Below are 18,361 nucleotides of genomic sequence, written 5' to 3' on the forward strand. Positions count from 1 at the left end.
AAATCAGCACTCTGAGTTTCCCATATTTCACTGCCAGATTGTTTTTTTTTTCTTTCTGTCTAGAGGACCAAACCACAGCTCTGCGATTGGGAACTCTCCACTGGCAGGCGGGGGCCGTCTTTGTACTCCCACTGCACGCTGCCCCACTTGCACAGCGCCAGGTAGGGAGCAGATAGCCAAACAATGTGTCAATAAATGCCTCTGATATGTAAAAGTTTAAATACCAAAAGCTGGTCACATCCATATTGAAAGTATGCTCTGAGGAATTTGCCAATGACAATTTTTTGGCCAGAACAAAAAAAAATCCTTTAAAATTGTTGAAAGATGCCTAAAAATGGATCTGCTGCATCCTGGGATAAGCCATTGTCCTTTAAAGTATGTTCATCTAAGAAAACAACTGAATTTTCGCAGGAAAGAAACGAAGAGAAACCCATTCTCCTACCTTCTTAAAGTCATGCATGTTAATTTTTCCATTAGGCTCCTTGCTGAAGTCAAGAAATCGTCTTTTGAATGCTGCGTCCTGCTGCTGTATACAGTTTTTCAATTTTTCAATAACTTCTTCTTTGGTCATCTTCTTGGTTGGGGTGGTTTGATCCCCAGTGGCCTTGGTTCTAAAATCACAAGCAGGCGTTTAGACCGGTGTCAGCTGACACAGGCAGAGTGCTTCCTCCAGACCTCGCCCATTTCCACGTAACTCATGACAGGAAGAAGGTTTACCAGGCTGGGGCTCAGTGCGGTGGCTCACGCCTGTAATCCCAGCACTTTGGGAGGCCAAGGTGGGTGGATCACCTGAGGTCAGGAGTTCAAGATCAGCCTGACCAGTATCGGGAAACACTGTCTCTACTAAAAATATAAAATTAGCTGAGTGTGGTGGCACATGCCTGTAATCCCAGCTACTGGGGAGGCTGAGGCAGGAGAATCACTTGAACTTGGGAGGCGGGGGTTGTAGTGGGCCGAGATCACGCCATTGAACTCCAGCCTGGGTAACAAGAGCAAAACTCCATCTCAAGGAAAAAAAAAAAAAGAAAAGAAAAGAAAAAGGTTTACCAGGCCAGGGGCAGTGGCTCATACCTGTAATCTCAGCACTTTGCGGGGCCGAGGCGGGTGGATCACAAGGTCAAGAGAGGGAGACCATCCTGGCCAACATGGTGAAACCCCATCTCAACTAAAAATACAAAAATTAGCTGGGCGTGATGGTGCGTGCCTGTAGTCCCAGCTACTCCGGGAGGCTGAGGCAGGAGAGTCACTTGGACCCAGGAGGCGGAGGTTGTAGTGGGCTGAGATTGTGCAACTGCACTCCAGCACTCCAGCCTGGCAACAGAGTAACACTCTGTCTCAAAAACAAAAGAAAAAAAAAAAGGTTTACCATCTGGGTTTACCTGGCGGGGATGGTGGAGTGACTCAGGGGTTTCTTATACTCCCCTGGCTAGGAGGCTCCAGGGCCAGTACTGCAGGGCCCCAGCACAGTGTCCAAGTGAAAGCCCACGTATGGTGGCAGGCCAGGGTTGGGGACTTGAAGGGAGAGAACATTATTGTCCTTGAGATTTTCAATTATGCTTTGAGCAGGCCGAAGGTGGCATGTGACTGGGCACACATGGTTGAAAAAGGATTCTTTTGTAAAGTGGAAAAATTTAAAGTCAGAGCCCATTAAAAAAGCTTTAAATGAAAGAAATAGGCCATTTTGTGGTAACTAGATCAAGGAAGTCATAAGCATCCATGGAAATGAAGGGAAGCCCGCAGTTGCTCCATAAATCAACTTGATTTATAAAATACGAATTGAATGTGCTGTTCTGTGAGTGTAAGTGTGGATGTGTCTGAGTGTGTGGACGTGGGTGTTTGGAGGATAGTTATTTCCTCAGCTCTCTGGAAGTCTCTTGGGCCCCATATTTTTGGGGAAGAAACAGCTCTGAGACAGTTGTGGAGATGGGACTTCTATTCCTTCCCTGCTGCACCTCTTGATTTTTAAGAGCTCCCCAGGAAAGCTACATTTTATGAAATGTTTAATTGCCATTGCTTCTTTCACCAGTTTTAGGAAGCAGACATATCTTATCATGGAATATTTAACCTGTCTCTTAAAATACCATCTTTATGCCCATTTATAAAAGCTGCTACTACTGAAAAGCCCAGGTATTCAAATTTAATTAGCATATCATTAAAATATTCCCATTGCTCTTAAGAACTTTTAAAAGGGCTATGACAAAGTGAAGTCTGCTGAATAGTTCCACATTTTACCTTTCATTATGAATTTATTATAAGCTATGAATGAGCAAGTTAAAATAATATCTTTTCATTAAACTAAACTTTTATTTTTTAAAATGAAGAAGAGCTAGAATATTCATCAGTCTAATTTTTTATAGATTTACTAAGTATGTTTTATTGTTACAATTCAATTTGGAAATCATTTTAATCATTCTATCATTCGTATTAGAAAATGTTAACTGGTTTCAGGGATGTGTGTTACAATAAAAATTAAGTGGTGGTAAAGAATCTAAGTTTCTGGAAAAGAGTAAATGTGAATGCAGCTAAGTAACAGAGAAGTTACAGGTTGTCTCTGGGAGTCAGGAATCCCAGATTCATGACCCAGGCCAGCTACTAAGCTTCTGAGCCAAGTCCCCAAACCTCTCAGACATCAGTGTTTTAATTTCTAAATGTAATAGGAAGATTCAATAGTTCCTAAGATCTCTGCTTGCTCTAAAATTCCCTGACTCTAATCACTGTTTCCAGTGTGCCATCTTTCTTAGTTAAAAAATGAAATATTAAAACACTCAGTCAACAAATAGTGACTAAATCCTTATTCCACAACAGACACTGTGGTTTTGATCTGTGCATTCATTTTGCTTGATTTTTACCTCTTGGAAAGACCTGGCTGCTGCTGCTCATCTTTTTGTAAATGTTCATTTGACAGCTGGTCCTTTGGAATGAGAACTGGAGAGACGGTGGGTGGGCCATCGATTCCTACGTGCGCCAAAAGTTTCTTGTAAAAGATTCTTCCTGAAGCAATGTCCTGAAACTTACTGCAGAGTCTGAATTTTAAAAATAATTAGAATGCACTCAGTAGAATAACTAAAAGATGGATCCTGCCAAGTGTTGGTGAAGACGCAAGTAGCTACAGCTTTCATCTGCCGCTGGTGGGAACGTAAAATGGTATCACCGCTCTAAGGCATTTACCAAAGAGAAATGAAAATGCATGTCTACACAAATATGTACAGCCTTATTCATAACAGCCAAACGTTACGTATACAGCTTTATTTTTAATAGCCAAAAACTAAAAACAAACCTATGCCTATCAAGAGATGAAAGTGTACACAAACTATGGTAAACCCATTCAATGGAATACTACTTGGCAGTGAAAAGGAAAGAACTGTTGGTATACAGAAAACAAAGTGAATGAATCACAAGATTGTTATGCTTAGTGAATAAACCCAGACAAAAAACAGAATATCTTGTGTGCTTCCATATACATAAAGTCCTAGAAAACACTGAGTAATCTATCATGAAAGAGAGCAAATCACTGGTTTCACGGAGGTGGGAGGAAGTGATGACGAATTGCTAAAGGGCACGTGGAAGATTTTTGGGGGTGGGGAAAATATTTGATATCTTGTGAGGGTTTTATAGATGCTGACACAAGATGAATTTCATCCATTGTACCATTTAAAAACGTGCAGCTTCTTGTGTATAAAGTAAACCATAATGCAGATACAGTAAACGTAAGAAAGAATTATTAAAAATTATATTATGAAAATCATAAAATTATAAAGAATTATAAAAATCATATGACTGAAGGGCTCACAGAGTGTGGTCTGAGGATGCCTCCAGAGCATCAGCATGGCCAGAACTATTTTTCTATCAACATTGGAGTGTGATTTCCCTTTTTCACTTGGTTCTTCTATGCATGTAAAGTCAATCAGAGGCAACATAGGTGGTCGTAAAGTCAGTAAGAGGCAACATAGGTGGTCGTGTTCACAGACAAAATGTATTCTTGCGTAGGTTGTGTTTTTTTTAACATTTTTAAGGTTGTAGGCTGAGGGTGTAAGTGAGGAACCAGGAGTAGTTTTCAGTGATTAACTCAGTTTTTGTACAGCCTTTCTACAGGGCTCTCTACTAGAGACCTTCAGTTACACTTGCTGTAACTGCTGTAACCTCATTATCACTCAACAAACTGCTATTTTGAAATCCCAGAGCTTTCCCTGAGCCTACATGAAAGCACAGCAAGGAAGTATAGTTGTTTTGGCAACGACACTTTAAAAATGTCTCATTTTAGTTTCTGATACAGTACATAATGACATACTCCACATGAGAGACACCATTTGAGGTCCTCGATAATTCTTCAGAGGATAAAAGTGTCCTGAGACAAGAAGTGCTGAGGACCTCTGACCTGGGGCACCCTCCTTCCGCTTGCTGTGCCTCAGTTTCCTTATCTATGAAATGCAGATCATAAAAGTAGCTACCTCAGAGGACTGCTGTAATGATCAGGTGGGAGAATCCAGGTAAAGCTCTCAGCACTGGGGCTGACATGCTTTATGCATATGTGCTTAATAAACTGCAGCTGTAATAACAGTACTATGACATCATTCCGATGAGCTGCCTATAGCTGGGGGCTGAGCATGAGCTCCGAAGCCGTACTTTGCTCAATAGGTGCTCACTAGGATTACAATCGCTCCTATAAATATTCATGTAGCTATGTATGAAGCACTGTGCTAACTACTGTTGCAACTGTGAACAAACCAGAACAACACCTACCTCACTGAACTTTGGTCAGCTGGGAGAGACTGTTCACTTGGAACACAGGGAAAGATGGTCTAAATGCCCAGAGGCAAGAGAGAGCTCAGTGTTTTCCAGGAATGGAAAGCAGGTCAACATAGCTGGAGCTGAGACCAGCAGCAGAGGCAGCAGCAAACACTGGCTGAGCCCTCAGCGTATGCCTGGCCCTGAGGTAGTAAGGCTTTGTGTGTAAGATCTCATTTGATCCTTCTCACAACTCCAGTTAAGAAATATCTGGATGAAGAAATAGAGGCTCTGAGAGGCTACATAGCTTGCCCATGTTTACAGCTAATTCAAGGCTGGGCCGGGAGTTGCCCCAGGCCCCCTGGCTGCACAGTCTGAGCTCCCGACAGGTGAGAGGCACTGAGAGGGCGTGGGAAGCCTCCGCATGGTTCCTAATGGCAATGGGACTGTAAGGTGTTTTAAGCAAAGGTTTAACATGATCAGATTTGTAGTTTAGACAGACAAAGTGTGGCTACATCATGGAGAATGGATTGGAGAAGGCTCTGTGTCTAATACCCAACTGCCTACATGATCAACCCATTAGATTTCCTTTATTCATTCATTCACTCACACAATATTTAGGAAGCCCCAATCATGTCCCAGACATTGTTCCACCCCTAGGTACTGGGGCTTCAGGAGCAAAAGAGACAGACGAAGCCCCTGCCTTCTACGTCCTTGGCGAGTGACACAGGTGATGAACACACACGCATAAAGAACCAGAGGCATGACAAATGCAGCCGGTGGCTAGAGAGAAACTGTGGGGTGAGATGGGGAGGGGGACGGAGCGACCGCCTACAGTGGTCCTTTCACACACTTCTAGAAAGACTGTAATTTGTAAAGCAAAGAGGTTTAATTGGCTCACAGTTCTACTGGCGGTGCAGGCTCTGCTTCTGCGGAAGCCTCAGGAAACTTACCATCACGGCAGAAAGCAAAGCAGAAGCAAGCAAGAGAGAAGTGGGACGTGCTACACGCTTTCAAGTGACCACGTCTCCTAAGAAATCGATCCCAGGAGCAGCAAGGCAGAAAGCCCACCCCTAGGATTCGATCACCTCCCACCAGGCCCCTCCTCTGACATGGAGGACTACAATTCAACGTGAGATTGAGGTGGGGATACAGAACCGCCCACTCTAGCTGGTGACATGTCACCAATCTCCTCTCCAAGTCAATGCATCCAAGATAAAACTTCTGATGTTCACTTCTGACACTGTTCCTCTCCCAGTCACCCTGTCTCAACGACAATCCCAAATACCCAGCTGCTCAAGCCAGAAACGCAGAGGCCTCCTTGGGTCCTTCTCACCCGACCCTAACCCACAGCACTGGCAAGTCCAAGATGTGTCCTGAGTCCCCAGATGTGGCCATGATCTCTGTTCCTGGAAGAGCGGCAGAGACAAACCGGAGGTCCGTTGTTACACCAAACTCACTCCCAAAAAGGGGCTGTCTCCCACCTCAGCCCACTCGAGAGCGTCGACACGCCACTTCCAGTCGGCACTGAGCACGACTTTGAATGCACGCTGGCACGTTTGCATTTCTGTTACTTTGAGTGATGTCTAACACAGCTCATATTTTTTGTACTTCCCAACCTACATTTTAACGAAGTCATAGCAAGCCCCATGCTCGAAACCTTTGGCAGACAGAGACCTCCCACTAGGATGGAACCCTGTTGTTCTCATGACACCCAATCTTCTGATTACCTCCTTATGGTGAGTGGTGCTGTTTTCCACGTAGAGCAGCAAGAAAAGCCTTCTTTTAAAATTAATAAAAATTTTTAAAAGGGGAAATTAAAATGTAGAGACCTAGCGCCCTGCTGGATGAATCCTGAGGCCGCAGGATGGGGATATGTAACCCGTGCTGGGCCCTGCCTGTCCCCCTGGCATCGACCCCCTACTGCTCTTCTCCTGAAAAACATCCCACTCCACTTGTCATGTCTGACCTGCCAGTCCCTGAATGCCCCATGCAGGGTGACTTGACTGGAGTATGCTAGTTTCCTCCGGCCCTCTGGGCTTTCCTCTGGCATCCCATATCCTGAAATCCCCTTCCTTTTTTTTTCTCTAGACTCAAGCACCACGTCCCTGGGAAGCTTCCCTGCAATCTGCACCACCTGCTCCTGGTCACCCCACTGTCAGCGAGCATTCCTCCTCCACGGAAGCACCAAGCACACAGGTGCTGCAGCACTTCAGTGCCGTGCTGGGTTTGTCTGCAGCTCTTTCCCTCTACTCTAGACCACCTTGGAAATGCAGGGATCGTGTAAGCCTATTACCTGGGAGAGCCTGTATGCAGGAGGCACTCTCTGATGTTCACTGAATGAAAGGCTCAGTGAAGGCGTGAGAGAATGGCCCAACCAGTCCAGACAAAGGCCAAGAGTAGCCGAACCCTTCCCACACACACACACACAGCGAGGTGGCATGTGGCCTCATTTCTTTTCCCGCCGGGCCACTGCTCAGTGCAGGCCCTCGCCGTCTCTCACCTGAACTCTCTAGAACCCTCTTTCAACTTGCAATCTCACCGTTTCTCCCCATTCCAGTGTTTTTTCCATATTCCAGCAAACTGGTCTTTCTACCAACATTCAATAAGAACTGGATAAAATGCAAATGTTCGAGCCAGACACACCAAGCCCCTCCTGATAGCGAAGCCTTTGCCTTACCCCTCCTCTTACTAAATCCTCCTCTTCCTACAAAAACCAACCTTTTAAAAAATAGGTTAGGAATCATGAATGTTCACAGAAAAGAGGCTTGAGTGACCGCTAACTACCAGTAGGTCCACTTGTGCAAATCAATGTAGTGTAAACAAAATCAACAAGAAGGATGGTTAGAATCCTTGAAGACAGAATAACTTTCTTCCCTGTGATTCGATTTCCTCCAAAGTCACTGCCCGAATCACTGCCCTCACCTCGGGAAACCCTGTTACTGCCCGAATCATTGCCCTCGCCTCGGGAAACCCTGGCCTGCACGGCTACGGTCATCCGGGTCTCAGCTCTTCAAGAGCAGGTCTGAGCGGACGGCAGGACACTCAGGTGGTGACAAGGGAGGCACTGTCCTCCACAGACCGGTGGGGTTTCCAGCGGTCAGTTCTCAAGGTCTTCTGCAAAAGGACCTCAAGGGAAGCAGCCAGGCTCTGTGTCCCAAGGGGAGATGTGGGGAGGGGGAGAGAGATCAGAGGGAGGAGACCGAGACGGGTCTGAGGGAGGCTGTCTTCGCTGTCTTCCCACCCCCACTCAGCCATCTAACATCTGACATCGGTCCCCTTCCAGCTTTGGCTTGTCCATTACAAATGAAGTTTGAAACTGAAGTGATACAAAAATGTAATTCAAGATACTGTTTATGGGATAGCCAACCACAGCCAAACACGCTGGAAGGTGAAACAGTAAAAAGACTAGAGCACGGACTTCCTCCTCCCCAGCCCTGCAGCCTGTGCCAGCGTGGGGAGAAGTGAGCCCCGGGCACTCATCAGCTGTGGTCCAATGATCACATTTATTGGCCCAGAAATGAAGTGTCTAGAACTTTATTCTGTCTTAACCATGACTGGTCTGCAATAATAGTTGACTGTGTATCATCAAATGGCTCCGTTATCATTATTTGATCACTGTGGTTTCAAAACTACCTGAAGCTCTTGCTAACAACGCTCTATCAGAATGCAACATATTTAACCACTGCAACTCACGTACACAAAATGTCTCAACTCAACAAGAGTTGAGATGAAATCTTTGCATCTTGAGCAATACTTTACAAGATATTACTAAAAAAAAAAAAAATAGAGGAAAGATACTTGCTTGCAAGAAAAGAAGAAAAAAGAGAGCTCAGGAATCAATCAGTGGGGAATGAAGGTCTCTCAACTCACCAGCTGTGTGACTTGGAGTGAGTATTGAACTTCTCCAGACCTCCGTTTCTCGGTCTGTAGAAAGGACTAACACTAGCTACCTGTACACGGCTACAACGTACGTCAGACTCTCAAGCAACCTCCAGTGCTTAGCAACGATTCAGTGAGTAGCAGTTATTATCAATATTACCTATTAATATTTCAAAAACACATAGAAAAAGGCTTGGAATCATGGAGCAGGCCTTGTGAAAGAAAGACATGAATGAATGTTGTTAGGAAAAACTTACTTTATGAAATGTGCGTTCGTTAAAAATGGGCAGAATACGTGCATGATTTTCTTGAAATTATTTCGGCCAATGAGCCCCGTGTCTCCACGGTCATATGAGCATAGTATGTTGTAAAAAGCTTGTAGGTTCTTAGCAATTGTATCGTGGACAACTTCTTCCACCTAACATAAAAAGCAAACATATTTCCTAAGCTGTACTTCTGTAACCTCTTGAAACAGTAACCCCCAACCACATAGGAAGCTGCCCACAGAAAGAAGGCAAGTGTTACTTACTGAATCCCAGGCCAGGAGGAGAGGTGTCTTCGTGTCTGTACAGGGAGATTTTTTTCTCATCTAATTGGGAAAGAGAAGGTATATAAATAAATGCCATTCATGTCATTAGGAGCTTTGGAGGCAGGTGGACCCGGACTTGAATCCCTGCTCTATCCTTAATCAGCCATTAGCTTTGAGACCTTGAACAACTGAGTCTGCCCTCTAATACCCACCTGAAAATAAGGATTATAACACTTAACTTGAAATACGACGCAGACATAAAAAAAAAATGAGATCTTTGCAGAGACAGACGGAGCTGGAGGCCAGTACCCTTAGCAAGCTAACACAGGAACAGAAAATGGAATACCAGTGTTCTCACTTATAAGTGGGAGATACATGATGAGAACACATGGACACACAGAGGGGAACAATGCACACTTGAGAATTCTGGAGAATTTTCACCCTCAGGAGAATGAGGGTGAGGGTTGGGAGGACAGAGAGGATCAGGAAAAATATAATTAATGGATACTAGGCTTAATACCTGGGTGATGAAATAATCTGTACAATAAACCCCCATGACACAAGTTTACCTGCATAACAAACCTGCACTTGCAGCCCTGAACTTAACATGAAAGTTAAAAAAAATTTAACTTTCACTTAAAGAAAAGTGCAATAAACATGAAAAAACCTATCACCTAGAAATTACATAAATGCAAAGTAGAAGAATAACGAGATGCATTTTTGCCTCTCAGGATGGCAAAAAACGCACAAGTAAGCAAACTGCCTTCTGTTTGGGGGTGGGGGTTTCCGAAATGGTGGCAGTGTAAATTCATCTAACTTTCTGGAAGATATTTTTGCCTTAAGGTACATTTGGATACGATTTGACAATCTGATAATTTACAGACTCTACAGCAATGAAGGCTGCTGCTGGGGAGGCGGACCGCAGCTCGGGGCTGGCTAAGGAAAAACTTCCTTTCACTGCGTCACCTCCTGCGTCCTTGGCATTCTGTACTATATATATATATATCATTCCCTTTAAAAACTATTAAAATATCAATAGAATAAAACATATTCTTTAATTCCAGTTCTTGAAATTTGTACTAAATAATCATAGAGTGATACGAAAAAGCCAGTGCCAAGATGCTTATTGCAGCAAAATTTTAAAAATAAAAAATAAATGAACATCCAAATTATAATAGTTACTTAGTATCTTTTAAAATTACATAGCAGGCTGTGCACAGTGGCTCAAGCTTGTAATCCCAGCACTTTGGGAGGCTGAGACGGGCAGACCGCCTGAAATCAGGAGTTTGGGACCAGCCTGGCCAACATGGTGAAACACTGCCTATACTAAAAATACAAAAATTAGCCGGGCACGGTGGTGGGTGCCTGTAATCCCCGCACTCGGGAGGCTGAGGCAGGAGAATTGTTTGAACCCAGGAAGTGGAGGTTGCAGTGAGCTGAGATTGCATCACTGCACTCCAGCCTGGGGGACAGAGCGAGACTCTGTCTCTAAAATAAATAAAATTAAATTAAATAGCAGAACTTTTATTGATATGAAGTGTTAACAGTATGTCCATAAGTGACAATATAGGCTAACAAGTCATTATATGGGCTTGTTTTTAAATAAAATAGCTACAATCTACAGAAGTGTATATTCAAACTCATCAAACTGCGTATGTTAAATACGTACAGTTTTTGAGTATCACCTCAATAAAGCTGTTTTTAAGAAACACAAGTATGGGTGTGTATGTATATGGATTTGGAGGAACATACAGCAAAGTATAACAGTAAATAACAATGCTTCAGTGTTAGAATTCGTGGTGATTTTTTTGTCTATTGCACATCTGTGTTTTCTAATTTTTCCAATTCCTTCATTCATGTTAATTTACTCATTCAATAAATTGTGTGAGTGTGGCTGACACTGGCTGTCCCCGACAGTACAATGGGCAGTGATGACAGCAAGGCCTCTGCCTTTGTGGAGTCAGGACAACATCAGGCCACGAACGTTGACTCTGAGGCTGGGAGGGCTCCGGGGCACTGAGCTCTGGAAGTGGTAACAGAGGTTATGAGGCGCTGGAAGGAATCCCGGGCAGCAGATGCAGCACATGCTAAGCACTGGTAGGGGTGGCCGGGCGGGCAGGAGGCCTGAGGAACTGGACGAGTGGGTCTTCCCAGAAAGCCACTGGAAAGGTGAAGGCGTGAAGACAGACATGATCCGACTCATACTAAGCAAAGGTCACAGCACCTGCCGCGTGGAGAAGGGATTGCTTACGTGTCTACATTTTGTTTTTAAAGAAAAAAGATTCCTAACATTTTATGTGGATTATCCTGTTAAATTCCCACAACAACCTTACAAGGTGGTACCCTAATCAACCTGGTTTTACAGGTAAAGAAATGAGTCTTAGAGAGCCCGATTATTTGCCTCAAGTCACAGCTACTAAGGGGTGGGGGCAGGGAGTTGGATGCCTCTGTTCCCCGGCCACCAGGCTTGCTCTAACTCTGAGGCACTGGCAGCAAACCGAATCAAGGCATAGGCTCAGGCTTCCACATGTCACACACACGGCCTGGGTGCACAGGTTCACACACCCAGCTACCACCTACGTGGGACAGGTGAGGGCTACAGCCGACACTTTAACTGTCAGCCTATTCCTACCCACTGTCCAGCAAAATAGATCACAAGGCCTTTTATGTATTAAGGAATTTTATATATATAACAACTATATTATAATGTAGTAATATAGTAAATATATAAAATAGCTAATTTGTAATATATAATGTGTATTATATAACATATAATATAGCATAACATATATAGGATTTATTAAGTAAGTGATAAAGCAGTGTACAAATGTCTACAAATATATCCAGATATAGTATAATTCTATTCCATTACATATCTATGTATATATATATACATAGATATGTATATAACAATATGCATAATTCAATTGTTATATAAAATATATGTTATATAATTCCATTTCTAGAAATGCATACTAAAGAAGTAATCATAAAGTGAAACAAAAAGCAGATACCAAGATGTAATACAGTTAATATATTTGTAAAAACATAATATGTGCCGGGCGCGGTGGCTCAAGCCTGTCATCCCAGCACTTTGGGAGGCCGAGGCGGGTGGATCACGAGGTCAAGAGATCGAGACCATCCTGGTCAACATGGTGAAACCCCGTCTCTACTAAAAATACAAAAAATTAGCTGGGCATGGTGGCGCGTGCCTGTAATCCCAGCTACTCAGGAGGCTGAGGCAGGAGAATTGCCTGATCCCAGGAGGCGGAGGTTGCGGTGAGCCGAGATCGCGCCATTGCACTCCAGCCTGGGTAACAAGAGCGAAACTCTGTCTCAAAAAAAAAACAAAACAAAAAACAAAAACAAAAACAAAAGAAAACATAATATGTAATATACGATGTAATTATATATTATATCTGGATATACAATATGTCTGGATACATATATATCCAGAATCATAAAAATGCCCACACCTCTTGGGCCAATATTTCCACTTCTAAAATCTATTCTAAGGAAATATTTCGATGTGAATGAAGATCTGAGCACAAAGATACCTAGCGTAATGAAAGTAAACAGAGAAACAGCCTAACCATTGCCGTGACAAGTATGCACACAGAACACTCTCAGATACCAGTGAAAATCTTGTTTATGATGAGTTTTTAATGATGAGAGATGGGGTGGAAATGCTTATCATATAATGTGAAGTTGGAAAAATGGGATACAAAATCATACAAATAATGAATTCAACCACGTTTACAAAAAAATGTGCACACCTACACACAAAAAGTAGAAGAACATTTGTCAGAATGTTAACTGTAAATATCTCTGAGTGTTGGGATTTGGGATTTTTATCATTATTTTCACCTTTGTAGTTTGGGATATTTTCTAATCTACAGTGAATTTCTGTTACTTGTATAATCACAAAATATTTGAATAAGTTATGTATTATGGTCTATTAAAATTACCTCCAAAATGTTGGTGGAAAATTTCTACATGTACCAAGAGGAGGTAATTTAAAAACGACACTTTCACCTCAATAAACGGTCCCATTTTAAACCAAGAAGTATGCCACAAACTCTTCCCAAGACCATGATGCAAAACCACAACAGATGGAAAGGATTCATTGATGATTAATTAATTGCATTTTGCACAGAAACCATTGGAATAGATTGCAGCTGGCTTCAGCTAAATCTTCTTAAAGCTTTCCCCAAAGCAAGGAACCCTATTCAGATCCATTCAATAGAAACACCACCTTTAGGGAAATAGTGCATCTCGTGATATTACTGGTTTGATTTTGATTCATAGGGATGCCAACTTCATAAATCTAAAATTAAAAGCTAATTTGTACCTGTTAAAAGAAGTTTTTAAAAAACATTTCAACAAGAGTCTGTTAAAGCCTATTGCATGATCTGAAATTAATCTGATAAAGTTCTTTAAAATTTTCAAATGCTAATAGCTATGCATTTCTAATAACAAAACTGTTAACTTTTCAGTCAAAAAAAAAAACAAATAATAAAGGCAAATGCTAGTCACTAATGGCAATACACAGTTATTTTTTAGAAGTTGAACCAACATAGGGTATGAAACTCTAAAAATATGAATGAGAACCAGAATAGTCACTCACAAATACTCCTCCTTTTTTTTTTTTGGACACAGAGTCTTGCTCTGTTGCCCAGGCTGGAGTGCAGCGGCAGGATCTTGGCTCACTGCAACCTCTGCCTCCCACATTCAAGTGATTCTCCTGCCTCAGCCTCCCAAGTAGTTGTGATTATAGGTGCCCGTCACCACGCCTGGATCATTTTTGTACTTTTAGTAGAGACTGGGTTTCGCCAGGTTGGCCAGGCTGGTATTGAACTCCTAACCTCATGATCTGCCCACCTCAGGCCAAATTCTCCTTTTAAAGACATGGCTGCAAAAGGAGGACTGTCGGAGGGCCACGAGTTACATCCTGTATATAAAGGGCTCTCGTTCAGGCATGGGTTTTCTGAAATGTCAATTACCATCCTTTTTTAAGATTCAGAAACTAGAAGTTAAAATCAAACCACTCTTAAACACTTGACCCTTACTTAAAATGATTGAGTTGAAAACCTCCAAGTCATTAATTTATTTAAACCATATTTCACCTGCCTCTCTTATCAGGAATTCTGAAACTTCCTGCCATAAAGAGAAAACCAAACAGGAAGTTATTATGAAACTCACCCTAGAGTTCTCTTCAACCAGATCAATCAACATGCTGGTGTTGACCACTCCAGTGTCCCCAGGGTCAAGTGTCTGCATTAACTCTTTGAATTCCAAATTACTTAGTTTTACGGCCACACAATTTAGAATATGTCGAAATTCTTCCCTTGTTATCAGTCCATCGGGTTTCTGAGCATCAGAGTGTATATAAGGGAATTTAAAAAAAAAAAAAAAAAGGAAAAAGAAAAAAGTATTATGTATGTATGTTTAACATCATTTAATAAAGAGCAAGCTTTGGCCAAATAGAATTATGATTGGAAGTGCCAATACATAGATTGATGATCCTTATGTAACATGAGCACAGTGCGTGTGCGTGTGTGTGTGTGTGTGTGTGTGTAGGGGAATGCTAGAACTTTCTAGGGGCAGTTCCTACATCATTCTGTATCAGGACACAACCTCAGGAGAGGAATGAGGTCCATTTCTCAAGCTCAGGCTGACTCCCTTCCCCACGGGCTTGAGTGGCTTGAACAACTCCTCACTTCCCTAGCCCCGAGAGCTGGGGGAGTTCAACCGCATGGGGCAGAAAACTTCCCATCAGTTCAATTACAGTTTGCCAATTTAGTAAGAATAAATTATGCTAGTTTTCTCCACCAACAATCTCATCCATTACATAAATGGACAATTACTTTGCAAGAAAAATTTCAGCCATGCCGCATAAAGAAAACATCTCATGAGCAAAATACCATGAGGCAAATTTCTTCCCCTAGAAGAAAAATTTATCAATAAGTAGGCTGAATACCAAAACTGAGAGATACTGTTTACTGGAAACACAGGGTCAATAAAGAACCCTCACCTCATACGGAGACACAGTGAATATTAACGTGGCAAAAGGATTTGTTAAGTAAGCAATAAAGCAGTGTGCAAATGTCAACTATTATTTGGGGGTCCAGAATCTGAAAAGAATATAAGGTTCTCTAAGTACTTTAGGAGATATATGCATGCTTACCATTTGGCTTGGGAGTCATAATCAATTCTTCAATGTCTAAATCGAAATTAATGACAGCTTATTTTTTAAGTGACTTTAATAAATTTACAGCATTGTGTAACCATCACCACTATCTAATTCTAGAATATTTTCAGCACCCCCAAAAGAAACCTTGTGCCCATTTCCAGCCCCAGCCTCAGGTCACGACTCCATTTTCTGTCTCTAGATATTTGCCCTTTTCCGGATATTTCATGTAAACAGAATCATAAATACATGGCTCCTTGCATCTGGTTTCTTCTCCGAGCACAGTGCTTTTGAGGATCGTCCACGTTGTAGCATGTATCAGTATTTTGCTCCTTTTTATTCCCAATTGAGCACTACATTGCCACATTTTGTTTATCTTGTCACAAGCTGATGAACATTTGGATTGTTTCCAGTTGGGAAATCGTGAATAATGTTGTCATAAACATTGGCACACAAGTCTTTGTGTGGACATGCTTTTATTTGTTTTGGGCAGATACCTAGGAGTGGAATTGCTGGGTCCTGTGAGTCACATTTAATTTTTAAAGAAACTGCCGCTCCGTTTTCTACAGCGGCGCCATTTTACATTTTCACCTGCAGCATGTCAGAGTTCCAGTATCTCCACATTCTTGCCAACATTTGCTATTGTCTGTCTTTTTTACTATAACCATCCTAGAGGGTGAGAAGTGGTATGCAGTGGCTTCAAGCTTCTCTTGCGACCAATACTGTCAAGTATCTTTTGACAGGTTCATAAAAGATTGTATTGGCTGTTCATAGATCTTCTTTGGTAAAATGCCTATTAATATATTTTACCCATTTAAAAAATTAAGTTGTTTTCTTATTGAGTTCTAAAAGTACTTGTATATTCTAGATGCAAGTCCTTTACTGGATAGATGATTTGCATATATCTTCTCCCAGTCTGTGGCTTGTCTTTTCACTTTCTTAAAGGTGTCCTTTGAAGCATAAAACTTAATTCTGGTCAAATCCAATGTATTGATTTTTTTCAATATGTGTTATATTTTGGTGTCATTAAGAAATGTTTGTCTAACACAAGGTCACAAAGATTTATATATGTTTTTCTTCTAAGAGTTTTATCAGTTTAGCTTTTATATTTAGATCTATTTGTGTATGGTATAAGGTAAGGGACTGAATTCATCTTTTTGCATATAGATATCCAATTGTCCTCTTAACATTTTCACACACACCTTTCCACCACTGACTTTGTCAAAAATAAATTGACCATAAATGTAAGCGTTTATTTACGGACTTTCAATTCTGTTCCATTGATCTGTATGTCGGTCCTCAAATCAATAACGCAGTCTTTACTACTATGATTCAAAATCTTTACACTATGATTCAAAGTCTGGAAGTGTAAGTATTCTAACTTTGTTTTTATTTTCCAAGATTATTTTGGCTGTTCTTCTACCTTTGTATTTCCATATGAATTTTCAGATAGTTTTTCAAAAGCAAAAAGCAAAAAAAAAAAAAAAAAAAAAAAAAAGCCAGCTGGGATGTTGATAGGGTTTGTAATGAATCTATGAAGCAATTTGGAGAGAATTGTCGTCGTAATAATATTGCCTCCAATCTATAACTATGGAATGTATTTTCATTTATTTACATATTCTTTGCTTTCCTTTAACAATGGTTTGTAATTTTCAGTGTACAAGTTTGGCACTTCTTTTGATAAATTTATTCCCAGGTATTTTATTCTTTTTGATGCTATCATGAATGGAATTGCTTTCTGAAGTTCATTTTCAGATTTCTCATAGCTAGTTTATAGAAATACAACATTTTTGTATGTTAATTTTATATTTCTGTGACTTATAAATTCATTTATTAGTTCTAGCAGCATGTGTATACACACACATGCACAAATTCCTTAGAATTTTCTACACACAAGATTGTATTGTCTGTGAACAAAGAGAGTTTTACTTCTATCTTTTCAATCCTAATGCCTTTTCTTTCTCTTTCCTACTTGGATCATCCAGAACGCTAGCAGTGTTGACTAGAAGTAGCAAGAGCTGACATTCTCGTGCTGTACCTGATTTTAAGGGGAAGGCGTTCAGCCTTTTACCATTAACTATGCTGTTGGCTATGGGTTTGTTGCAAATGCCCTTTATCAGGTTAAGGTATTTCTCTTCTGTTCTAATTTGTGGAAAGTTATTACCACAAACAGGTGTTGGATTTTTCAAATGCTGTTTCTGCATCTATTGAGATAATCACATAATTTTGTCCCTAACTCTATTAATGTTGTATATTATAGTAATTGATTTGGGGGGGATTTAAACCAGCTCTGCAATCCTGGCATAAATCCCATGTGGTCACAGCACTTGATCCTTATTATGTGTTGACGGATTTGGTTTGCTAATATTTTGTTGAGAATTTTTGCGACCATAGTCACAAAGGATATTGGCCTGTGGTTCTTTTCTTGTGATGACTTCGCTTGGTTTTGTTATCATGGTAATACTAGCCTCACAGAATGAGTCTGGAAGTGTTCCTTCTTCCTGTATTTTCTAAGAGTTTGTGAAGGAAACGCATGATTTTTGTAAGCAATCATTGTAGTCTTCACTGTGGAGAATTTGCACTGTTTTGTAAGATATTATTTCTAGATATTTGATTTTTAAAAATGTTATTAGAAATAATAGTTTGAAAATTCTTTTTCTGATTCTTTATTGCAGATTATAGAAATATTATTGATCTTTGTGTATTGACGCTGTATCCAACGACCTTCTAAATTCTATTGTTAATTCTGATGTTGTCTGGGAAGATTCTACTGGACTTTCTAGTAACAAAATCATGTCAGCTACAAATAATACCAAGATTAGGTTAAAAAGGCAGGATGCAAATTGCTTCTGGATGATTGACAGGAAGTGAGCCAGACCTAAGTTTAATGTACGTGGTCACAGCAGCTGATTCCACTTGCAGAGTTGGTGGCAGGCAGCACATATGCCAAATGGGATGCACGCCTTGGCGTGGATGTAAAGCAGTCTTTCTTCTAAACATTCTGCGTCCTTCTCTAGAGCAGGAGAGAGATCCGT

The 18,361-nt window shown here is 41.2% G+C and overlaps 1 protein-coding gene across 8 annotated transcripts in view; it reads right to left on the reverse strand.

The window, feature by feature from the left end:
* The window catches only part of EFCAB6 (EF-hand calcium binding domain 6), a 274,102-nt gene that overhangs the window by 127,188 nt on the left and 128,553 nt on the right, over positions 1–18,361 (reverse strand). For all 8 annotated transcript variants that reach the window (XR_012515451.1, XM_074390943.1, XM_074390946.1 and 5 more), the window contains 5 exons: positions 14,339–14,506; positions 9,137–9,196; positions 8,865–9,025; positions 2,850–3,023; positions 443–611 (listed from right to left, as the gene is read on the reverse strand). Coding sequence is in view for 7 of the 8 variants with exons in the window: in XM_074390943.1 (XP_074247044.1) it covers positions 443–611; positions 2,850–3,023; positions 8,865–9,025; positions 9,137–9,196; positions 14,339–14,506 (732 nt within the window). In the remaining variant the exon portion in view is untranslated. The remainder of the gene's footprint in view (positions 1–442; positions 612–2,849; positions 3,024–8,864; positions 9,026–9,136; positions 9,197–14,338; positions 14,507–18,361) is intronic.

Source organism: Saimiri boliviensis, chromosome 21 (assembly GCF_048565385.1).
Source record: "Saimiri boliviensis isolate mSaiBol1 chromosome 21, mSaiBol1.pri, whole genome shotgun sequence".
Classification (NCBI taxonomy): domain Eukaryota; kingdom Metazoa; phylum Chordata; class Mammalia; order Primates; family Cebidae; genus Saimiri; species Saimiri boliviensis.